The sequence below is a fragment of the Thermobia domestica genome, chromosome 3 (assembly GCF_964235325.1).
Source record: "Thermobia domestica chromosome 3, izTheDome1.hap1.1, whole genome shotgun sequence".
Taxonomy (NCBI): Eukaryota; Metazoa; Arthropoda; class Insecta; order Zygentoma; family Lepismatidae; genus Thermobia; species Thermobia domestica.
The window spans coordinates 84,264,719-84,291,165 of record NC_137456.1 but is presented as its reverse complement, the minus strand read 5'-3'; the positions used below and the strand labels follow the sequence as shown (position 1 = coordinate 84,291,165).

Below are 26,447 nucleotides of genomic sequence, written 5' to 3'. Positions count from 1 at the left end.
CAATTTGAGTTGTATGACTTTCATTCTAACCTCTTCAAGAACTACTTCAAAAGCATTTTTGTGTGCTTCCTCCATCTGCATTTGTATCAGCGTTTGTTCTTCATTCTTAGTTCTCCAATGGGTATCAATATTACAGTAAGACTTCCTACAAGATGGATGAAATCTGGCTTCAACTGCAAATAAATCAACATTTCTGATTCTCCTTAAAAGCTTTTCATCACCGTTCGCTTCAGCACATATTAGAACAGTGTTTCCACCACCATACTCGAAGAGAGATGTTTTTCACTTGTTCTGGCTTTATTCTTATAAATGCGTTTAAGTTCAACTACATTACAGAAAATGCAATCAGGCTGGAAGAGGATTCGATCTTTAGACTGTGATCGTCGTGACGTTGAGTGACTCTTCTCATCTTGGACTAAGGAGGTAGATGTTTCAGCTTTAAGTCGATCAAGGTTTTTGGTAAATTTTTGATAACACTCCCTGTGATAACCATCTCTTTCTTGCACAGTATCTGGAATTTGGAAACAGATCTCATCAAGTCTTTCTGTTGGTGACGTTTGTAACTGTCTTTTTCTTTTCACTTCCAGTAACTTATCAATCCGTTCTTGCGCATTGGGTAATTTCAAAATATGAGAGAAATGTCCACCTTTACACGGTAACGGGGGAAAGGGGTCACTAGGTCGTCAACCTATCATATTCAGACCTTCAAACGCCTCATACAGGGCGATCTTCAGTACTATCGGGTATCCAGCTGTTATCCTGCTTTCTATTCCACCAATGTCTATAATTTTTGGATACTGTTAATATAAAAATATAATGTACACATTAGTGTAATTTTGTTTGCGTAAGATAATAGCAAGTGTTGCCAGTGCAGTTGTTCCCAATATATATTTCAATTTCTTGAGTTTCTTCTTCCTCCTCTTCTACAAATATCCTACAATTTGTACAAATGTTACTTCGCTGGACTCTGTGTTGAAAAAAGTTTGCAACAAAATGTAGTTCATGGTCCTGTGTTAAATAGGGAGATCATTAGAGTCATCAATATGAGTACCATTTCTAGCTCTTAAAAAACCTTATTCAGGGCGGTCCTCAGTACTGACGAGTATCGAATTTTTATCTCGCTTTCTATTCCACCAATGTATATGATTTTTAAATATTATTGACACCAAGGTACAGTGTATACATTAGAGTGATTTTGCCTGCGTAGGATGGTAGCAAGTGTTGCCAGCATTCCACGATTTCCAGAAAACGTCTTTTTTTAAGATTTTTTGAGGGTTTCTTCCTCTTATTCTTCTACAAATAACGCACAATCTCCTCACTTGTTACCTCATTGGAATCTACGTAAAATAAGCTTTCCAACGAGGTATTATTCATGGCCCTGTGATAATTAGGATAATCTCTAGGACCGTCAAAGTGAAGGTCTACGCTTTCCGTGAAATACCTGCTGGTCTTATAAAGGTTAAAAAGAAAGGCCCGCTATTTTATAGTAGAGCCAGTTTTCTTTTTTGGGAACATGACTTAAAATTTTCCTTGGACTGTAAGTAATATAAAAATATATGTCGCAAAGGATCAGGGGGGGGGGTGCACATGGAGGACCCCTGGCTCCTCCCCTAATGTTTTATGTACTTGTTGGTAGGTGGCAGTCCAAAACAAGTGACTGAAACTATGAAAACGAATGAAAGCGAAACTGCGTACTGATTTAGTTCAGATCTGCGCATGATAGCTATAATATTAGCATACCTTTTCTAACTTCCTGCAGGCATTTGGAATTTAGTAGATTATATTAAATCATTTAGAAAACAGGTCAATTAGTTTTGTAGCAACGCCATAGAATTTTCATTAAGTATTTTGCCCCTTTTACATTAAATGCGGGTTAGGTTAACTTACGTTAAAGAGCAAAGTGCTGCTTCTGTATACTGTATTCTTCTGTTCCATGTACTAAGCTTTTTAAAAATCTGATTCTTCAAAAAACATAGTGATGGCAGAATGACGCACAAAACGAAAAATCGAACTGCTTCCCAAAATTTAGTGTGTAATTGAGTGCTATGAAAGAGAATTGTCTGGGATAATAATTTCCACTGTAGGAACATGTCTTTATAATGTAGGAAATCAGTATTTTATGTTTAGAAATTTAATGTTAACGGTGTCAAATCATTATGAGGGCTATAATTGAGTTCAAATGAGTGAAACGACGTGTTCGTTGCACTATTCTTGTTTATGCATTATTCTTATGTTTTATGCAATATAACCTTCGTCGATGACGCGCCTGCTCCCTACGGACGTATTCTTGGTTGGGCCCCTTCTATGCCCTTGCTCTGACACTGTTAAATAGCATTCTTGATTTTAGTTTTCTTTCTTTTTTCATTTTGCACTTTCGTATATGTGGTATGTGTCTGGATGTGCATTTCTACATTACGGAAAAGCCCTCTTAAAATTAATCTGCACGCGTGAGAGGAACTACTACCTTAAGAAATAACTTCTGAAATATTATGTGTGAATTTTGTGATAAAATTATTGCATATATTATGAGTTTAGGATGTTTCGGTGTACGGACGTTACGATGTAAGGACGTTTCGGTGTAAGGACACTTGGCTGTAAAGGACGTTTCGGTGTATAGCCTAATATTTGATTGCATTAATCATATCCTTTAAGGCGGCAGACTACTAAATATTTTTCAAAAGCTAACAATTTTTCTTTAACCCGTTTTTCGTAAGTGAAAAGAGATAATGAAATATAACTTACCATAATAATATCTACACCCGAAAATAGGAATCGGAAGAATTTTCAATGTTGCCATCCATAGAAACTACATTGTGACCAGAATTTGAATTACCCAAAAATCTAGGTTAAGGCAGCGACTAGAAAAATGAACTCATCAACAGTAATTGATGACTTTTCATGTTGTCTATGTTCAATACTTTTTAAATAATATTTGTATTTAATTTGTAATAACTTATTTATTTTGTAATAATTTATGTAAGTTATTACAAAATAAATACAAATATTATTTAAAAAGTAGTTAACAAGGAACATAGACAACATAATAAGTCATCAATTACTGTTGAGTTCAATTTTCTAGTCGCTGCCTTAACCTAGATTTTTGGGTAATTCAAATTCTGGTCACATTGTTATTTCTATGGATGGCAACACTGAAACTTCTTCCGATTAGTATTTTCTTGTGTAGTATAACAGTATCTATTATTGTGGTAAGTTACATTTCATTATCTCTTTTCACTTACGAAAACCGGCAAAAGAAAGATTGTCAGCTTTTGAAAAATATTTAGTAGTCTACCCCCTTAACGAACAGTCACTGATTAATATTGTTATTGTGTCTCATTGTTATTGAGTCAGGATGATAATACAATACCAATCCATTCGTAACAATAATTGCGATTCAAAGGTGTCCATGGGAGAGTTTTATAGAATAATAATCAAATCTAATTGAAAAATCAAATTTACTTCAAAGTATTCAGCATCATTTTTAAATAGAAATAAATATATTCCACGAAGTTTCTGAGACACAGTAATAATATATACAAACTGAATAACCTCAAAGGAATTTGGTTAAAAAAATTAAAATTACATAGAATCACTCAACTCAGAATCTAAAATTGTATTCAATTAATTTTAAGACTGTAATTACATCATCAGATTTGTGATTTTCTTAAACGTTGCTCAGTCTCTTCGTATTTTTTCTTTGTTCTGACTTCATTCACCAATTAACTTATTTGTTCCATTTGAACAGCACTAACAACGAGACTTATGGAAGTGTAGTATTAATTTGGTCCTTTCAAAGACAACTGCTGATGTACATTAACTTTTCCTTACCAAACACATTGGAATGTAAATCAGCGCATCCTATATCTAATTCTAATTTCGCAAGGGCGAATGTACTAATTGAAAATGAAATTTTTGAGTTTTACGTCCCACGATTATGCCGGTTAGGCTAAAGGAAACGGTGATGACGAGTAATGAATGAAATGGTGGAATGGAGTGGGAGGAAACGGGAGAACCCCGAGAAAACCCACGCACACGGTGTTTGTCCACCACAAAGTTCGCTTGACGGGAGCAGGGTTTGAACCCGAGACCCCTAGCACCAGAGGTGAACGCTCTACCACTGAGCCACCGCGGCCCCTAATGTACTAATTGATTCAGACAAGTTTCTTCGCCTCAATAGGAAAATGTGGTCGATATTTAATAGTACCTCCAAAAACATTAACGCTTTGTTTGTACGAAGTTTAGAAATAACATATTAAAAATGAAATGAGTAACAAGGTATAACGTTAATCGAAAAATTTCAAATCGCTCTCCTGTAAAATTACAAAAATCAAGAAACGCCACTTCGGTCCTTCACCGATGACAATATTTTGAGCTTATTTCGCAGTTTAAGACTTAAATCTGTATTTTAGTGGAAGTTTCCATTATTGTAAACAAATAATGTTATAAAGTTGATAACGTCTTCATAGTCTCATTTTATAACATTGTCAGACTGTTCTGCTGCCTCTCGGGACATAAATGAGCGGACAGAGAGGCCTTTACAAAAACTTGTGGAAAATGATAATGTATCAAGAAATAAAGTCTTGGTTTTGATAATTTTTCACTTGACGTACCAAAAGTGTATGTACACTCTTGTCGAAAATTATTGTCACATGTCTATAAATATGTTGTTCTAGGAGTATAATTTGATAACGTAATGTTAGTATGTGTATAATCAGCAAAAACATGTATGTGGCAAATTTAATGTTAAAAGACCAGTAAGTAAGAACAATAAAAAGAAGAAAAAATTTTCTTGTCCATTTAGCAACATTTTATTTTACTCATTATAATTTTCGCATTTATAATTCTTTTCCTATGAAATTTACTACAAATATACATTTCCCGATTATACACACAGTATCAGTATTAAAAGTACCCTGCAAAATCATTATCAAATTATATTCTTACAAGAAGACAGTTATAGATATGCGACAATAATTTTGGACATGAGCGTACTTCCTAATAAAACTTACGTGTTATTTAGAAATACACTTTCTTTTATTACATTGCTGGACATTAAAAATGAAACACCAACAAGAAAAAGTAATAGCCCAGAATGTGATAGGTGAAGTTTAAAGTACTTATATGTTGTGATTATACTTACCTATTTACGCAATGAATGACAGCACCATGAAAGCTTAACAGAAAATCCAGATATCAGTAGCGTACGGGTCCACTTTCGACACCCGTAATGACTGCCATATGACACGAAATAAGAGAGCACGAAAGTCTGAATTCTTCCTGAAATATAACAAGCCATATGTCTGCCACACATTGACAAAACTCAACTGTATCTGCAGTAGATCTCTGGTGTGCCAGACGTTGTACAATTACATATTATAGAGTTAAATCGATGAGGAATCAGATGAACGTATAGGCCAAGTAGTGGAATGTCGTGTCCATCCAGAGAGAGTAGCGTGGGTTCATGCAGGACGTGTAGATGTAGGGAAATTATTTATTAGATTGGCACAGAAGGTATTATTGAAATGTAGAGATGTTATAGGTAGAAGAGAAAGCAGCTAAACTGTATGTATGTAAGATTATGGCGGAATAATGTTTAAGAGTCACGGTAGTTGTATCCGTGTTATTCGAATGTAACGGTAATCATCATAATAGTGAAGAACAGTACCTGATGACAGATAAATATTGGTTGTAATTAGCTATTTAGTTATAATATTATTGTATGGTGAAATGTCAGTTACTGGACCAATATATTAAGGTACTTTTTTGTTTATTTGTTTGGTTTGATGGGAAAAAATATACTTATTGGCGGCATAAACGTTCTTTCCGCTGCAGATGTAATTCACATTTCTAGCTAATATAGAATATTATTAAGTGTTGCATTTTTGTTATCTTCATAATACAGTAAAGGCATCACATTGACTTGTCAAAGATCCGTTAATTTATAGTAGACGTAAGCGAGTATTCAATTCCATACCATAACACCCAATGCTGGACCGATGCGGCGATGCAACATGCAGGTGTCGCCCATTCCATCGCAACGGTGCACATCATGATACTGCAGACAGAAGCAGGATTTGTGTGAGAAAAGGATATCATGTCGGCTCCGAGCTGCCTTATGGCATCACTGCAACCGCATAGACATATGCTATGCAGTTAAAGGTAGTCACAGTAATGGGTGTCGTGCAAATATTCCCTGCCTCGCAAGACATCGAACTGTTAGTGGAGACCATGGTCGCTTCATAATCAACTCCGAATTCCTTCTCCAGTGTTCGAGGTGCAGCTGTCCGATCCTCCATAGCCATGTGCACAAAAAGTATGTCCTCCTGGTCCGTGGTGTGACAGACAGTTAGGATCGTCACCGTTCTTCTGTATTGCCTATCTGAAACCACCCATACCATATTCGCACCAATGTGGCTGCATTCAGTCCAATACATGAACTAATGTCACGGAAGGATAAACCGAATTCTACCGCGATTATCTATTGAATTGTTGCCGCATTCGACTGTCCACACACACACTTGTCACTCCGATACTCAGTAGCTCTCTGGCCTGGCTCGGTTCCAGATGTGGCTAATACATATGATGCGTCGCGAAGCTGTCCTACAAATTCTATATACATTTGTATTGTTCATTTTTCCATCCTCAATACATTCTGGAAATGTGGAGTCAATCGGATACGTACTTCTTCATGTTGCATTTTTATCGTCCGGCAGAGCTTCCGATTTAACCCACAAACGCCCCTTGTGCCACCAGTGACCCACTTTATTTTTCACTACGTTACATGGGCTTTATCATTCATTTAGCCAAACCCCCGTTGTTTCCCTTCAGGCACACTACCCGTTCTCTTGTTGTACGAATTTCGTTCAGTTTTCTTCTCAGGTTTTCGATGTAACACGGTATTGTTCAATGCAGTTGCTAACGAATAAAACTGGTCTTGGGCGTTTGTGAGTTAAAATATATTTCCACGTTATTATGTTTCTAAGAAGGAATGGAGAATCGATTGACTTATTCATCCCTTATTGCTGATATGTAATAAAAATAAACTTCAAACAAAACACAATCTTCATCTTAATATTTTTATAAACATAAATATACATAGGATTATGTATATAGGCACAAATATGTATATAAACTAAAAGGAACTAAATATATACAAACATACCAACTGTTGACATTACGACCCTGTCATGGCATACATATGTAATGTTTACCTATACATAAAGAGAACGTAAGTACAATATCTAATAACCATTGCTAGAAAAAAGTTTTATATACATACACAACAAAAATCTTACTATTCTTTACGCAAACGTTGTATTAATAACGAATATCACATTTAACAGAAGAACAACCGTATTGTTCTTGAAAGGTATCAAAACAATATGGAGAAATTCATACATGTGGAGTATCATACTCTACTTTATTACAGAATTATTCTGTATGTAATATATTAAAACACATTAAAGCCAATGTAATATTATCATATGTGGGATTACGCTTCAATGTATCAGACATTCTGCAAATGCAATTTCAGCCTTTTCTTTTCTTTTTTTCTTTAAAAATATTTTCTATGTTCAGTGCAAAGTTTACTATAATGTAAGGTCTAACCTCAGTGGCGTAGATAGTGTGACTTCACCCTTCAAATCCCTGTCTTTAATACAGTGATATCGAAAATGGATTCTGTATACATGCAGTACGTTCTACTTGCGATCCCCGATGTTACGACTTTATAAAATAATTTATCACAAAAAGAAGTATTGTACAGTCATGTTTAAAAAAAAAAACCAGACGCTCTATATTTACTACATACAATATTACAGTAATTGAGCTCTTTCTTGTTAGCATATGCATCAACATTTACCATTTGCGGATGCGAGTAAAGAACATTAAAAAGAAAGCGAATGTTGAAGTTAATTTTCTTTAAGTATTATTGAATTTTTGCTTATACGAATTGTTAATGCGCGTGACTTCGGTGTGTGTACTTTCTCTTTTTACTTCCCGTCGAAGCATTAACATTTTCTGATCTTGACCCAGCATCATGAGGTAATCGGAGAGATACCTGAATTAAGAGGTATTGAACTCTGGTCCAGAAACCAAGAATTAATGACTCTTAGGAGCAGATGCGCTGACCCAGTCGACCTAGCCGGCCGTTGCTCTCGATAGGCTGTAGCGAAAGGGAGTTTAGTTTAGTAGTTCCTTTTATCTATCAGCTAGTTTCATTAGTATTTCGATATAGTGTAGCAAAAGAAAACTGTATTTGGTTTCAACGTTATATTTCTGATCTTCCTAAGCCAGTACATGCAATGCTATATAATGTCACGTACTGCTTATATATATATATATGTGTGTGTGTGTGTGTGTGTGTGTGTGCGCGTTACTTTTCGATACGGCATTACTTCCTCCTGTTTCTGGCTACGCCACCATGTAATCTCTTAATTTTCCTATAATTTATTGAATTGGCCACGAGTTAGTTGATTACGAGAGTAGATAATCGTAGTTAGAATTCATATATTATAGATTTTGTTTGGTTTCCAACAGAAGAGATTCTTTTTTATTTTGGAAAGAGGACAAAATATCTCAAATCATTCTCTGCTGGCAGACATTTTCTCTGTTTTTTTTTATAAGAATTTCGATAGGCAGGAACCTGAGTAATAGTAGCAGTAGTGGGAGGAATCCTGATGTTTTCTACATCTCTTGACGGGAACGAAGAATTGGCAAGAACAGTCTGAGAAATGGTATTGGTTTTAGATTAATCTTGATACTAGCTACCTGCTTAGTCTTACTGGTTCCACAGATTGTAATCTTAGATTGAAAAAGCATACAACAGGTGAACTTAAAAATATTATATACGACGTGAACGCAGATGAGACAGTCAGTAAAATCTGAAAGCAAGACTATCAGAAAATAGTGTGAATCAATTACAATAGCAAATTAAGTCATATACAGCTAGAAGCAAACAGATTTCAGTGTAGGTATATGAAAATCAAAATCTTAGATATCCACATGATAGCTATTGGAATACATACAGTAAATGGGAACACCAAGATTTTGAATTACACGGGTTCATCGTCAGAAACTACAGCAAAAAGGATGGGGCTTCGCAAATAGCTGCCAATTAAATTGGGAGTACGGTAACACAATTGTAAAATGCTCAAGTGCGGTATTAGGACTCCATGGTTCGATTCAGGTCATCTGTGTGGACTACATCAAATCGAAGAATTTACTTACTCTTAGCACTTGTCTGTTTTAGCTGTAAAAACAATAACGGTGGATCCTTATAAAATTAATTTTAATTTTACCAATTAACTTACTTGTGACAATTGTAGGTGTCACACTTCAAAAACAATTTGACTCACACTAATAAAAGTTCCAACTGTCAGTTACTTTTAAATTATTTTCACAAATAGTCGCCTATATGGTGATTAACTAACAAAAAAATAATTGCGCGCTTGTACGATATAAAATGTACCCGCCTCATTGAGGCACGTGATATGAACATTACAGTATTAATTCAGGAGGAAACTTACGTACATTACAGTACAACGCGAAAGTAATTCTGATCTCACGGGCTTTTGATTATATTATAATTGATTTTCTTACGAAGTCCTCGATTATTAATATAACACATTATAACTTTAATATGCCCATGAAGTTTCCATCTGCACAAGTGCATTAATGTATCTGTCTTTTTACATCGAACTATTGTGCCATTAAAAAACTTCATACAGCCGACATATATAATGAAAAGTGTGTATGGCCCATGTTAAATAGAAGCTAATTACCCTAGATATCAAGGCTGATAGCAATATTAAAGTATTGTCCTGGTACTTGCATGGAACTTGTTAATTCATTTTGCAGACTTCCAGCTAAAAGAATGGTTTGCAATTGCAATTCAAATTACGTTTATTACTCTCGAAAATTTTTCATTCACAGAAGTTTTGACTACACCAGAAGCGCATCCTTATGATACATATATGTATACAAACACACACAACATACATTCTCCACATCACAACACACATACTTATATATCTATCTATCACAGCTGTACTTTTTTTATACTTTTTTTTAAACATTAATATACATAACACAAAATATTTTGTTATACTGTAAAGATGAATTCTGTTCAATTATTTTTCCCTCTCTTAACTAAACGAAAAAGATTCATATAAAATTCTTTCACTGTAAAATAATAAGAAAACAAATACTGACTCTTAAAGATATAATTAAGTTCACACACCCTGCTGCATTATAGATTCTGTAACTTCAAAACAATAAAGAAAGCACTGACAACTAGCCAAGTGGACATGGACATCTTCAATCCTTGTTCCTGTATAACTTAACTAACATACAGCCGTGTGCACCAACGAAGTTTAAACGAGTGTTCACTCAAACGCGTTTAACATTAAACTTTCAAGTCTAAACGTGGTTCCAGGACTTTTGTTGCACCATTGAAAGTCTTCAATACATCTCGTTTAAATAAACTTTGGTCAATTTGCAAAATCGACTTTGATTGGTTGTCTTTTGTCTCTAATCTTCGTTTAACAAAGCAACAAATGAAGAAAGCATACCGCGTGCCGGACTTTTCGACTTTCGAGATTGTGTGCATTGAATTGTGAGTAGACTAATTTCAGTGATCGTAATTGTGATGGAAAACTAATGAAACCACGAACAAACAATTTTTCCGAACACGAGAAATGTAATTTCATTAGTGGAAAAGACATTATTGAATGTATAAACAGACTGACTTGGGTCAACGAAGTTTAAACCACCAAATTCGGCCGTTCAAGCTAAAACCAAGTTTATCCACCATTTAACCGAGACTTAACCCTGAATGTTGTTGGTACAACATACATTTTCACCGAGCTTGGTTATGACCCTCGTTCAACAGTTACCTTCGTTGGTGCATATGGCCAATAGTCTTTTTAAAAATATAATCCCAGTTTCGCTCCCCACCTCCTGATTTTAAGCAGAGAAGACACCAGATTATTCCTGAGAAATTAATTTTGTAATTTGTATGAATAAGGAACACTCAACTACAGGCTGGCGTCGAGCCATTTGACACGCTTAAATAAATTGGACAATACTAGACTGACAGAAACTCAAACCACAGTCTTCAGTTTGCTGAGGCCCGGATTTTTGCCACGGTTTTTTATGAGATGAGGACAGTTTGTCACCAGAATTTTTGCCACACCTTCATTAACGAAAGTTATTGATTTAATATATTTTATCTACATTAAAATATCTTTACGAACACCTCGTCCATAATAAAATTTTCTTCTTTCACGTTTTAAAATATTTCTGCCTCGTTGAGAGAACAATCAAGCATTATCAGTCTTTAAATTTTATCTACCAATAAAAATTCCGTGAATGAATAAACGCGACTGGGCCGGAAATCTTGCTTATCGTCTCTTTTCAAGCAGCCCCCACCGGGAATCAAACCTGAGTCTCTCGCACCACACGTACGTTAATGATAAAGCCCAGTGGAAGCTCTTGAGTCGGGAATCGAATTTCGGTTTCCCTCTTAACAGTAGCGGTGTGCTAATCAGTATGTTACGCAGACCAACAGCTGTACACATCTTCACTCTTCAACTATAATAGCTACTCATTAATATTAATATACACACATTAGATTGTTCAAACATAAAAGGAGTCGTGATACGGTTACGTAGTAGTTAACGCACGTCGGCAAAAGTCCCTGGTTAGCTTCTCGCACCAGTCGCATCTATTTATTCTTTGAACCTGCATCTCTTGAAGATATGATGTAAGAAAAAATAGGTTGCTTCTACCATTTCTCAATAGCTACCCACATTTGTGAACAACAGCCAGTAAAGTAAAATTTTCTATCCCTTATATTAGTCTTTCTTCGCCTCACATTTGCTCCCAATTTACACCCTTAGTGAGGTATTTGCGTATTGTTATCGAAAAATACGCTTCGGATAAAAAGTTGATTTGTCACATAATAGATTACAATTTCACAAATTGTATTACAATTTTGAATTCTTATTTAGGATAAAGTGAGGATTCTTTGTTACAGTCACATGTATCATGTGCTGGATTATACCTCTATATAAAATGCTTCAGAATTTATATAATTTGACTATATATAAAGTTTACAATACAGAGAATGAAACTCTCGTTGCAACTATAAAATCCAAACAAAAAGATACAATAGTGCATTTAACACAGTGTACAATTACTGCGAAATTCTATTGGCTAATTACTATTAGACTGAAGTTGATCCAGTTCTAAAATTGGTGGCAAACTGACCTACATACCTCAGACAGCTGCCTTAACCAAATGAGCCACCAGAAAAACAGTCAGTTTTTCTTATTCGAATTCAGAGTACAAATAATTTAAAAATCACTCATACGTATAAAGAATAAAACCTTCCATTTAATATCACATATGTAATTCTGCAAAATTAATCGCAAGGATGATCGTTACCAGATTATAATTTAAGTATGTGTTTCTAAATATATATCTGTGGTTTTTAAATACATATCACCTCTTTCCATTCAGCCTGAATGATAACTACACAACAGTCTAGCCAATTCGAATCTGAAACATGACAAATGGCTCGGCGTCACCGATCGATTTCGATCACTATCTCTAGATTACTGGACTTCTTTTGTTAAAAAAAACTTAAAGCTATCAAGCCAATGATCGAAATTACATTCTTCATGTTATTTCTGAATCAATTAGAAAAATCGATGGCACCCATAAGATCTATGAAGTTTCAAAAATGCACCTGCACCGAGAAAATCGATCTGGCAACTTTAAATTAAAAATATATTTATCTATTATATACTGTCTCACCAAACTTCACATATTCTATGTTCTACAATTTTTTATCCTTCTTTTGAGTTCACATACAAGTCACTCTTCATAAATACATATGTGACATGATATTTAAAATTTCCATAAAATTGAGATAGAAACAATCACATTTGAATTATTACATAAAAACAGTAATCAACTCTTACGCTGTATTACTTTCTGAAAAGTACTAAAGTATGTATGAGTAAATGCTGATATGTCTTCTCGCTCTGACTTGCTTCTACTAACACACCTCTTCTCCATACTAAAGCTTCCACTTAAACAGTAGAACAGCATATAAAAGACAACCACGATGTTTTAACTTCTTTCTACGCTTTTACAACAGTAAAACTGTGACCCTCAATACTCTTACGTAACGGTATTTCATAATTATTTTGGCACGGTTTACTGACTTGAAACAAGCAGTAACTAACACATTCCACATTATTACCTACAGTACACGGTAATTTCCAAAATGGTACTGCTTTTATATTTTACCTACGATATATTGGTAGTAATTATAACGTCTTCTTCGTCTTCTAGCAACGCCTCCATGGCTGCTTGCATATGATCTGGAAAATGGTCAGTCATCATTCGTGGAGAGACAAGAATTTCATCAAAAAATTCAACAGGCGTCCATCTGGCCTCAAAGCGCTTTCCGCTTCTTAATCTGAAAAATATTCAAAATAAGATAGTAACAGTGATCTTAATTTAGATTAGCACAGTCTTCTCATATTTCAATACAGTTACAGCTTAATGGTTGGTATATACGAAAGTGATTTAGAAAGTAATGCCTCCAAGCCCACTACGTGGCCAATAGTACTGCAAATATTCTGAACTGTTTATCATTAATACACTGATGTTTAAGCTATAGAATGTCATTTGTTTCATCTCCTATCTCTTCTCGTTCCAGAGTAATGGAGCAATCCATGGCATCCAGTGGTTACTTCCAACTGAAACAGTGGGCTGTCATTGACTTTCTAACTGTGGAAGGTTTGCGCCCAGGAACATTAAGGTTGGTGTAAAGGGACAAGTTTTGCTGATAGATGTCACTACGGTCTTCATATCTCTCTCGTGTATTTTTTACCTTTCACAAAAATTTACAATTTCTCTTACAAATTTCAACCTAGAGACTTCAAATTTCTAGAGGAGAAACTTCATAACCTATCGAAGGCAACAATTCGTGCCGATTTTTTATTTATAATTTTCTTCATTGTTGAAACAGTTCCATTGTTAAAGGTTAGGATATCCATTTCAACAATCAAGCTATTTCAACAATGAAGAAAATTACAAATAAAAAATCGGCACGGATTGTTGCCTTCGATAGGTTATGAAGTTCCTTCTCTCGAAGTTTGAAGTCTGAAAGTTGAAATTTATAAGAGAAATCGCGAATTTTTGTGAAAGGTAAAAAATACATGAGAGAGATACGAAGACTGTAGTGACATCTATTGGCAAAACTTGTCCCTTTACACCAACCTTAATCACCGCTAACGAGTCGCAGATGGACCATTACAACCCGGAAACGAAGCGTCAGTCGATGGAGTACCGCCACAAGTCCTCTCCTCCGAAAAAAAAAATCAAAGTTGTCCATCTGCTGGCAAAATGTTGCTGACATTCTGCCTCATCTTGCCTATAGTCCGGATCTTGCGCTCTGCGACGTTTGGCTCTTCCCCAAACTTAAGGATTACCTTAAGGGCCAAGACCACAGTTGCGACGCGGAGGTGGAAGCAGCAGTTCGGCAATGGGTCGCCAGCAGCCACCACAATTCTTCGCCGGCGGCATATAAAACCTTATTTCGCGTTGGCATACGTGTGTTGCCCATAATGGGAACTATGTTGAAAAATAATGTCACCATTTGCAGCTAATATTGCAAGGTTTCTACTGATATTTGAGTATCGGTGCTATCTGTCAAACACAAATAAATGTTATAATCTCGGAGGCATTACTTTCTGAATCACCGTCGTACCATCCCGGTTTTGCTTCAGTGAAGAACATGTTCCATTAATCCAAAAGACAGAACAGTGCGGAAGCTTTATGAGAAAGGAACATACTTCTATAAAGGTAAAAAGAGAGAACTCACACTATGAACTATCAAATATTGCGTGATACTTGAGGTTAACGGTATTGAATACCTTTTATTTTTTAGGTCTGTTGGTTTATATGGGAAATTACTTTTGTTTTCTTTGAAATGAACTTGAATTTTAATTATGTGATTTTACTGATTTCTTTGCTTTTTCAAAATGAGTTTGCACGGATTAAACTTTAGATTATATATAACACAATTTAATTTCCACGAAGAGAGGGGCATTTAAATAGAAGGCGTGCCCATAAAGAAACCCAACTATTAAAATACAGCCAACCCCTTTAAAAATGTTACCGTAGAGTGACACTGATCTATAGGTATGTTTCTCATTAGTGCCTGTTAAAACTGGTTTCGTGTAGTTTGTATCTGAGTATCCTCGTACAAAACACATGCATCGAAATAGAACAACGTTCTAACATTAAGGTTTGTTGCAGATTGAACAAAACTTTTACCGAAAGGTTGAAGATTATACGGACACTGTATGGCGATGCAGCCTTATCAAGAACCCAGGTTTATTAATGGCACAACTTTCCAAATTTGGACGCGAAAGTGCTGAGGATGATCGAAGGTTGGAACGTCCTTGAACGTCAAAGAATGAGCAAACTGTGGACAATCATCGTGCGCTGGTGAGAGCTGATAGATGTGTAAACACATAGCAACTGTCAAGCATGCTTCAGATAAGCAAAGAAAGCTGCAGGTTAATTTTAAGCCAGCACCTGAAAATGAGGAAACTGTGTGCTTGTTTAGCAAAAAACGCCTTGCATTTCGACATTACAACAAAACCCCCAATATGGAAGAGTGCTGAGAAGATTTCGTAGCTACTGCAGTACAGGACAACTTCTTAAAGCGCATAGTGACGAAAGATCAAACCTGGTGTTTACAGAATGACCCACAAACAAAACGTCAGAGCATTTTCTGTACTGCAACACTTCGCTAAGCACTCCGCAACGGAGCTAAATGATCCACCACATTTCTAGATTTATCGAATACTGATTTTTTCCGATTTCCCCAAGTTAAAGATGACCATGAAAGAGCAAAGGTGCAAGATAATGGGTGGCATTGAATTTCCATAGGCAATATACAACGATATTGAATATCTATTTTGTAATTTCTTCTATTTTTATATCTTGATTTTGGGCAACGGTGCATAAAAGTACAAAATCTGTCGTGTAGAAGAAGAAGAAGAAGAAGAAAAGAATATATATGTTGTTGATTCTAAATAGAAAGAAATAAGTTTTATTCTCGATAGTTAAATTATATGTTGGTTTTATAGGTGTAATCTGCATTTATAGTTATCGTAACAGTAGATAGATGCTTGTTTAAAACGTTGCTATGACAACCGAAAAAAGAAAACTATAATTATTAGAGTTTGGAGAATAAAGGTAATAGTGATATAATTTGTCGTGCCTGATTTAATGTGATTGGATCATTTTGATATGTTTTTAAAACTTACACGGACTGTGGGCTAATGTAACGTAAAAATATATGTATAATATAAATTAATCATTACATTTTAAATGGTGGTTCCAATATACATTACATTTATAGATGGTGTTACCTCGCCCAGGACGTTACAAATAGAGTTAGTTAATTAATTAGTTATGGAATATGAATAGTCACCGTTACCCGTTAAGATGTTACCGATTGATTTCATTAACGAACCCCCATCTCATACAGCCTTCGCTGCTGAAAAGGACGTTAAATTCACAATCAACTCAACTCAACTCAACTCCATTAATGAACTTGGCCAGAGTAATAGCTCTAGTTGTCTATTACAAAAAACATAATTCTAAAGTTCGCTTAGATGTATGGGATATGGGCTATACACAGCTATCGTTAAAGTCGTTATTATCTTTTAATCGTTAACGGACTGACTTTATTAACGAACTATGCCGAGATAACTGCTCTGGCTATCAACTTCAAAAAACTACAACTTGCTTGCATGTATGGAATAAATGATATATATGGCCGCTATAAAATCGTCGTTATCCTTTAACGGATTTACTCCATCGGCTGAGATGATCGCTGTACCTATCTTTTGCAAAAAACAGAATTTAAAAAAAAACAGCATATGTCCAAGAGTTATCGTGCGGAGTAACAGACGGACGTACTATCAATATAATCTTATAAATCTCACTGCGTGGTCCTAACAAATAAACAACATTAATAGGTAAACAGGAAAATAATGATAACAGTATTTTAGTGTGGAAACAATTTCAATGAAATGTAGTGATAATAACTGTGTGACGTTAATTGTGATATAACTAAGAATAAGAGGGGTATATGCGGGAAAGTATTCGAGATGCAATATGTAATACTAACAAGATAATAGTTGGATGCCTGTATGGAAAATATAGGGGTCAACAACAAAGTACGAACGATGTCAGCTTGCAGTTTTTATTTCTGGAATGCACAGAAAATTAGATTATAAAGATGCACTAGCTGTGAGTTGTGTATTTTATTCATAACATGTATTTTGCTCTTGTAATAATAATAATAATAATAAAACTTGCGCTTTGATTTTTTTTTGTATTTTACACGAAACAGCTACATGACTACGTTAAGTAACTCACTCATGATGCAAGTGATGCAAGAATTTTACACAAGACTGTACCCAAGTACAGTATCTACCAAAAAGTCACCGGTCACCCCACAACTTTCGAAATGAAGCAAATCATGACGTACCTAATATCGCGTAGGGCCTCCTTTGGCCTAGATCACAGCATGTATCCTCCGAGGAAGGCTTTCCACCAGTTGCTGATAGGTATCAGGTGGGATGACAGCCCACTCCTCCTGGAAGGCGGTTCCCAGTGCGGCAGGTGAATTTACACGAGTTGAATTTACAAATCAGGCGATTGAGCAAGCCACTGGAGTCGTTGCACATTGTTCTCGTCAAACCACGACATAATATTGACAAGGGACATTATTATCCTAATAATAACATGGGTCAATTCCAAAGAATTTTCACAATGTGGGAAGTACTGAATTGTCCAAAATGTCCAGATAATTTGCACTCGTCACGTTACTAGGCACAACAACAAGCGGGCCTAGGCTGAAACAACAAAATGCACCTCATACTATTACACCACCACCACAACTAAATTTCACTGTTGGCACAATGCAGTCTGGTAAGAAGCGTTCTCCGGGTTGTCGCCACACCCACACCCGACTATCTGACATGAAACACGTGTAGCGTGATTCATCACTCCATAACACATGTTTCCATTGGTCTAGGGTCCAATTTCGATGAGTCTTACACCATGCCAACTTCTTGGCTTTGTTTGTTGGAGTGATGGGTGGCTTGTGGGCAGTTGCTCTACCATGGAAACCAAGTGCTTGCAGTTCTGTTCTGACAGTGTACAGCAAAACTGATGCCCCGATGCAATGTGGAACTCGTGCTGGATGGCAAATGCAGTTTGACGGTGATTGCTGGATACTGCTCGTTTCAGCACTCTCCGGTCCCTGTCCGCCGATTTCTTGGGTTGTCCAGGCCGTTTAGGGACATTGGTGACACCGTGACGTTTCCATTTCAGGATTACATCACCCACCGTTGATTTTGGATGGCGTAATTGGGCACTAATGGCACGATTCGACAAACCCGCAATATGACAGCTGATGATGACTCCCCTATCGAACTCACTAAGTTCTTGTCTGTGCGCTATTCTCAGTCAAACTGACTTCTCGCCTGACGCATAATCACTGATAATGCCTTCTGCACCGAAACAAATGACTGGCGTCCTGCAGATTGCTCTGAATTCCTTACGGTGATGTCCTAGCAGATTGACCAGTGACATTTTGGTAGATAGTGTACCGTTTCTATATAATATAAATTCATTATTTTTAACTGTTTCGCATAACTGTTGGATATATAATAAATTTACCTACCTTGAAAACTCATCCTTTTTCCTATCTATATGAAGAATCTTCCCAGGTGGAAATAAGCGAACAGATGAGTACCTCCTGGCAGCTACATTCTTTTCCAATACAAAACTTTCCTAAAAAACAAAATATGAAAACAGTGGTCAAACTCCTTCTGATGTAATAGGTAATGTAACAAACCTATGTTTCATTACAATGATGACACAGAGGAATCAAATGTTACAATGTAGAATTGATTAAATACTGTTATATAAGGTGTTTCAGATACTGTAATATGTTTTTTTTTTTTTTTTTTTTTTTTGATAATACTGAAATATCTAAGTTAGAAAAACGTCAGTTCAATATTACAGAATAAAAAATTCTGTCGTTGTGATGGACAAATAATTTTGCTTAGCATTTGAAAATAGTTATGATACATTACATTATTATTTTAAGTGGAATATGCATATTTTGTTTGTTGCGACTGCTTAAATGTAATACAGATTATGGATTACATAACATCTGCAATATTGATTATATCTGAGCTTGAATAAGTTTTCTATCATTAATGATTGCGAGATTTTAATATATAAAAATTGGTGCCTTTCTATGTTTAGTGTGTCACTGACGTTGCATCGCTTTGGTAAAATTAAGACATTATTAAAATTAAGGCAAGGCAGTCTTCTTCGATAGTGGGTACCTGGATCATAGGTAGAACAATGTAATCAACTAATTAACTTCAACTTAATGTAAGTAATTTTTATTTTGTTATCATTTTAAAAGTGTAAATAATGTAAATAGTAAATTTTTGAACAGGTAATGAACACAATTTTATTATTATTATTATTATTACACAAGAAACAAATAATATGGAAGTGGCAATGTTGATCTTTATAACCAGTACGGAAGTCTCAATTTGAAAAGGTGTTTTCGGGAAGAAAATAGTAAAGAAATTATATTTAGTGCAACTATTATACTTAACTACAAAGCTAAAACAAAAATCAATAGTGTTAATGTTAAGATCAAAAAGAAGACTTAATTGTAGTAACAAAGGAGTAAGGATCAAATGTGAATGTTGTATAAAAGTGGTTTAAACGTAAAAATTACTCAACTAATATTTTCAGCACTGAGTGCATAAAGAGCAAGTGACATTTATTCCATTATTTTCCAAACCCATAAATAGGTTTAAATAACTTACAGTGCTGGATTTAAAAGAAAAAAAAATTAATAATAATAATAATAATAATAATAATAATAATAATAATAATAATAATAATAATAATAATAATAATAATAATAAAACAGGTTTGTTTGCACAAAAATTAATCAATGGTGAATAGAATTAGAGACGTCTACCGTGGAACACTTGGTGGCAATTTTTCTGTTTGAATGTTTTGAAAAGATATAATGTAATCAAAAAAATACATCTCGGCTAGCATCACATCTGTGCTTGAGGATGATTTAAGAGGGGATCGAAATATTGTGAAAATAATGACAAACCTGAATGGAAGCTAGAGGTACAAGGCAAGATTCTGAGTTTTATAAAAATGTTCTTAAGAGCACATTTTAATAATTATATTAGAAATCAAATTCACAAAGGGGGGCGCGGTGGCTCAGTGGTAGAGCGTTCACCTCCGGTGCTTGGGGTCCCTGGTTCGATCCCAGCTCGCGCAGTGTGGACTTTGTGGTAGACAAACACTGTGCTCGTGGGTTTTCTCAGAGTTCTCCCGTTTCCTCCCACTTAATTCATTCCACCATTTCACTCATCTCTCATCATCACCGTCTCCTTTAGCCTAACCGGCATAACCGTGGGACGTAAAACTTAAAGCTTTCATTTCAAATTCACAAATTTGAACAAGCAAGCTTCAGAGAATTATTTCAATCTCACATTGACACGTTAAACGTAAAAATCACAAATAAAAGCGAGAATTTGGTCCTAAAATCAATGCATTACCCAAAATTTTACTAATATTACATATTTGATAGTCCTAAAGCATCTCTGAGATCTGGGTACTATGAGACGATTCAGTTTTCATAATATGGACTGTAATGTCATCTACTAAATAGTAATGTGTGAGATAAAAATGCGGATTACCGCAAGCGTACCAGGATCACTTCATTTCGGCGATTGTTGAGCGACGACGTCTGACCGTTGTCCAAAATAGGATTAATACTCTATAATGGAATTCTCTTTATGTTGGCTTCGTTCCAACTCGCTTGCGAAGAAAATCCATCCGTTGGATATAATAGCTCCTGAGATCGGAACAGAGAAGAAAGTGCAACACCTGTCAATGCAGCACGCTTGGATGAAGTTTGAGAAGATGCGATAAAGTAATTCATGCTGTAAGATAAGTAATTTATATGGTGGGGTGAAATTCGGTGTCATCTCCACCACATTTACTGGCATTGATTACTATCATTTTTAGATTTCAGAATACACTGTGGAACTTTAACGTTTGTGATTTTATTTTTCAGAATCGAATTTAGTTCAATTCAAACCATCCTATATTTTATTGCTGTTCGTTACTTAACTATGATTGTTGCTACTTACATATGAAGACGGCGTCGCTATCATTAATGGTCTTTCAGCTGCAGGAGAGGGGTTTGCTGTAGTTACTGCCGATTCCAAGTCCTTGGATGGAACACCGAAGAAGGCATAGCCACAACCAGTTACTAGGATACGATACTGAAATAATAAAAATATGATTTATTTTCTCCGTACCACATCGGGTTACATGAACATATCTAATTCAAGAACATTTCCTGAAATTTTTGTCATTTTGTACTGACACACACACAAACTCAACACTCATGTACTAAATGCACTCTTATCGTAGGAAACAGATTTAAGTGGGTATAGAGGTTCTAATCTATCATTGTTCTCAGAAGAGTACAAATTCTCTAACATTTGTGTAATTTAAAAAATGTAATTGTTTCATTTTTTATTCAAGCATTTTCGACTTATGGTAAATTCACATCATTTTTCAAATCTACTATATTGAAGTCATATAATTAAAGAATTCTCGAAGGAGACTTCAAAAGGTCGGAAAGTCAACATCATGAAGTGAACAATAAAAAGACAGGAACGAACAGAAAAAGAAATCACGGGATTATCCTAATGGATGCCCTAGCGAAAATTGAGGCTAGTCTTACTTGAGAGAAAAACCTGCTTACGCAAAATTCGATCCTCGATTTCTCTATTAGAAATCATATATTTTAAATATTGCGTAATTTAAAGAAATCAGATTGAAGCTTGCCTATAAAAAAACACTTCACCTACAGAGTCACATTATTAAGAGAATGGGAGGTACCCAAAACTTTCCTTAATGTAAAGATGAACAGTGCCATCATTGAAAGAAAGTAAAAACATAGTTACCTTTGGTTGATTGCAGGTTTGAATGACTGATATAACTCTCGTCCTGAGATTTTCAATTGTATCTACTCCAAGGCGAGCTACTAGGTCATCTCCAAGCACCAAAGAAAACGTAAATTCCTCCGTAACGTACGCAGCATCACGACTCAGAAGACCACCTACATTAATGAGAAAATGACTAAGTTCTTTTCCTTTATATTTAAAAAAAAAAAATAAATAAATACTATTACGGAATACATGTTACTTAATGTTAAATTTAGCCAATGGAATATTAAGAAAAAAGCGTTTTGAGAATTGAACGAGACCGCTCTGTTACCGGCAAACGATGAAAATAATATTACCATAATTATTAATTATTTACAACAACAGGTTTCTAAATAGAGGAATATGACATAAATATTGTATATTTCTGAATATAAAGCGGACACAAATATAAGAAGCATCCCAAACTTATAAAGGAAAAGTCAATCGCGAATATACTAACAAGAACCCGACGATACAACACTTTATTATATCATATTTTACTATGAGTGATAAGTTATCTTACTATAAAATGAAATATCTAGTTTAACGTCCCACGTTTATGCATCGAGGCTAAGGGAGACGGTGCTGATAATAATGAATTAAATGGTGAAATGAAGAAAATGGGAGGAAACGGATGAACCCCAAGAAAACTTACGAATGCGGTATTTGTCTACCATAACGCTCTTCTACTGTAGTTTCTAATAAGAGTAAATATTGAGCATATTATTGAAAATGTTATCAATAACATGCTACACCAACAGTGGAAAACTCACATTTACAGTTGTCTTTTATGTTAATAAGTATCGGTAATTGGAATGTGATTCAGTGAAAAGGACATAAATGTTCCTGAAAAGGGCAAAATAATGGACAAAACAAAGCGCACGTTATTCGATTTAAGACTTAAAAGGGAAGTGATTTTGTATACAGACTATCATTGGAACCGCATCTCAAGATCCGAAACAGACGTTGCAAATTCAGAATTTTTGCAATGTTTAACTTGATATTGAATTGAAATTAAATTTCATTTTAAGTCGCACATTTATACCGTGTAGGATAAGCAAGACATAGGATTAATGGCAGTGATTGATTGTGAAAGTATTGGCAGAAAGATAATTTAGGAGGAAACGAGAGAATCCACTGACGCCATGTTATACAACATACACTCACATGACCTTGCAATGAACGAGGATCCACTCGGACTAGAGGTGACGCTCTACTAGTTAGTTTCTGTGTCATCACTTTTTCTGAGGACATAAAAGAAACTTGAAACATAAGAAGAATTACTATGAGTCAATGACTTCACTAAAAGATCCAAAATTTTTACGTAAATTTAGAATTTCGTGTTAGGATTTAGGAATTAGCTTTCTGGGCTTTCGGCATCTATGGCCATGTTAGCCCGTCACGTTTTCAGGAATGACGTTCCTCGCTGATCACACTATCCGAGGAAAGGGAAGAAAGAAAAAAAACTGAAGGACGGAAGGAAACGGCTTAGGACCTATATGTTACATACCATCCCAGCATTTGCCTGGTGTGAATTAGGAAAACCCAGGAAAACCTTACTCAGGACGGATGACCTGAAAAATCTTTTACATTTTTTTGACCAAATGTCCCCACCGGGAAGCGAAACCGGGATTGCTCGCACCAAAGAGGAGAGTGTTAGCCATAGGGTACGCGGAGCTTCTGAGAATTTCGTGTTACTGAAAAAGAAAATTCAATACATAGTGTAAATCAATTCTTTTTTTAAATTTTTTTAAAGAAAATTCTTTTCACCCTCATATTAAAAACATACTAGAAGACTCAAACGTATCTTACCTGGTGGTGAGAAAGCATAACATCTTAATTTTGGATATGTTGGTCGAAGCATTAAAGATAACAAAGTGGCTACGCCAGCCCCTAAACTATGACCTGTCAAGTAAAAAATAAACATTATAGATCAACTAAAAAGTTGTAAAAAATTAACATTCAGAAATTATATATAAATCGTTGGTTTATACAAATGTTAATATAACAGTAAGAGATGGTAGCATTGAACCTAGTACATGACAAGAATATTAAATGTGTTGATACATGATAGTATTCGTTATTCTGATTAGGAAAGTTCCTGTAATCACACGTCCATCTCTCCACAGATTCGAAGATACAGATGATTATTACACTAGATTGAGAAAGAAAAGAATATACCGGTTCTCCGCAGAAATTTCACATATGAATGTAGACGAAGATCTGGAGAAGCATGATCAATTACTTGATTGAATACTGTGTTGCTAAATCGCCTTACTAGTAACAAGATTGTTGCTTCTACCTTGTGAATGGGAAAAACGTATCAGGGAGTCTAAAAAGTATTGAGTCTTTTGTGTACAAAATTGTGTTAATGTCCCAATCTCAAGATCTGACAGTAGCAGCGGATGAGGTCTAACATCATTTTTTGACAGCTGAGAGTTGAAGCTAGAAAGTGGGGAATTTCGAATCAGACATAAGGTATTGTGCAGTGAAGATGAATGAACTTTCAGCAAAACTTTATTATACATTTTACAATTTTATTTTCATAAAGGTGCGAAGGCCTGTGAAGAAATTTGTGCTGTATATGGACAAGATATGTTACTAAAAACAACAGTCAAAAGATGGCTCAGTCGCTTTCGTTCTGAAAATGATGTCCAAGATGGTTCACGCAGTGAGGAGCGACCAATTACAGCAAAAGTAGATGATATTCTGGTAAAACTTAACCAATATCGTAAACCATTTGTAGAAAGCTGGCTTTAAAAAAAAAAAAAAAACTCGAATCTCCTGAAACGTAACGAAATAGTCATTTGTGAGGCGGCTGATCACGGATGGAGAAGAGTGAATAACCTACAACAACAATATGTGAAAAAGGTCATAGTCAAATCGAGGAGGCGCTCCATAATTTGTGGCAAAGCTCACAATGGCGCCTACGAAGTTTATGTTGTGTGTTTTGTGGGATTGGACGAGTATCGTGCATAAATTAAACATAACTTTCTTACAAGGCTGTCTGTATTCTTTATTATAAATTAACGAGAAATGTAACAGTTTCGGAAAGACTTGGCTTTCTTTCTTGTAAGAAAGTTATGTTTAATTTATGTTTAAGATGGACACAAGGCCTTTTTATAAAAATATCTATGAGTATCGTGCACCACGAGCTGTTGCCGCCGAGCAGAACGATTGGACCTGTACTGTTGACAATTAGCGCGAATGCCCCTAACAATTCAGAAGAAAAAAATGAAATATAATCTTTCAGTTTAACGTCCCACGTTATGCCCTTTAGGCTAAGGGAGATGATGATTAAAGCAAGTGAATGACGACGGATAATTTAGTGGAATGAGAAAGTGAGAAAAAAACGGAGTACCCCGAGAAAACCCAGGGCCACGATGTTGTCCACTACAAGCTTACTTGGCCAGGGGTCGAATCTGGCCGACCCCTCGGACCAGAGGTAAGCATTCTACCACTGAGCCACCGTGTCCCTCAGAAATTCGAAAGAAACGACTGGAACTTGTTTTCATAACGGGTGTTGTATACCGCGCTGACAAAGGCAGACCACATAAGTCTTTAGCGACCTCTCAAAAAGTGAGAGGACTTGGCTGATACGTTTTAATGCATCCATCATATAATCCAGACCTGGCACTGCCGGACTATCATTTGCTTCGGTCTCTGCAGAACTCCGTGAATGGTGTTTAGTTAGTTTCAAAAGAGGTCTATGAAAACTATGTGTCATTTTTTTTTAAATCAGAAAATCACGGAAGTTCAATAGCGACAGGATTATGGTGTTGCCAGAAAATGGCAGAAGGTAATCGAACAAAATGGTGCATATGAGTGGTTTCATAAATATATTCTCAATTTTGACCTCTGAGAAGACTCAATACTTTCTAAACAACCCGATATATTACTATGGTATTTTATTTAATGTATGAACTGAATTTTCCGTGCGCGTTATATCAGTATTTTCCATAATTCAAAACTACATTTTCATACCTATTAACAACTAGCAGTGTCATGTGTACGGGAAGTGAAAGAGTTTGGTTTGTATACCGTGAAATTTTTTCCATACTGAAACCGGAAGTGGTATTAATTTCTACTATTTCCAGTTTGAATATATTCTTGGGACGCTTAATTGATTGCAAAAAATAGCTTCTCGCTATCTATTACCACGTTTACTCTACAGCGATCGTTAAATTTGGAAGTGCTTGATTTCTTTTACTTCCGGTTTGAATACAGGGTTAAGAGAGAAGAAGGATATATTCTTAGAACGTTAAACTGGTCAGAAGAAACAGTTTCTCG

At 35.5% G+C, this 26,447-nt stretch overlaps 1 protein-coding gene across 3 annotated transcripts in view; it reads right to left on the bottom strand.

The window, feature by feature from the left end:
- Nucleotides 1-7,062: 7,062 nt before the first annotated feature.
- Nucleotides 7,063-26,447, bottom strand: part of LOC145680561 (diacylglycerol lipase-beta-like) — a 142,409-nt gene continuing 123,024 nt past the window's right edge. For all 3 annotated transcript variants that reach the window (XM_081751195.1, XM_081751196.1, XM_081751194.1), the window contains exons 11-15: nt 23,970-24,062; nt 22,137-22,291; nt 21,312-21,446; nt 18,788-18,897; nt 7,063-13,489 (exon numbers count right to left, since the gene is read on the bottom strand). In XM_081751195.1, coding sequence (XP_081607321.1) covers nt 13,318-13,489; nt 18,788-18,897; nt 21,312-21,446; nt 22,137-22,291; nt 23,970-24,062 — 665 coding nt within the window. In that variant the 3' untranslated portion in view covers nt 7,063-13,317. The remainder of the gene's footprint in view (nt 13,490-18,787; nt 18,898-21,311; nt 21,447-22,136; nt 22,292-23,969; nt 24,063-26,447) is intronic.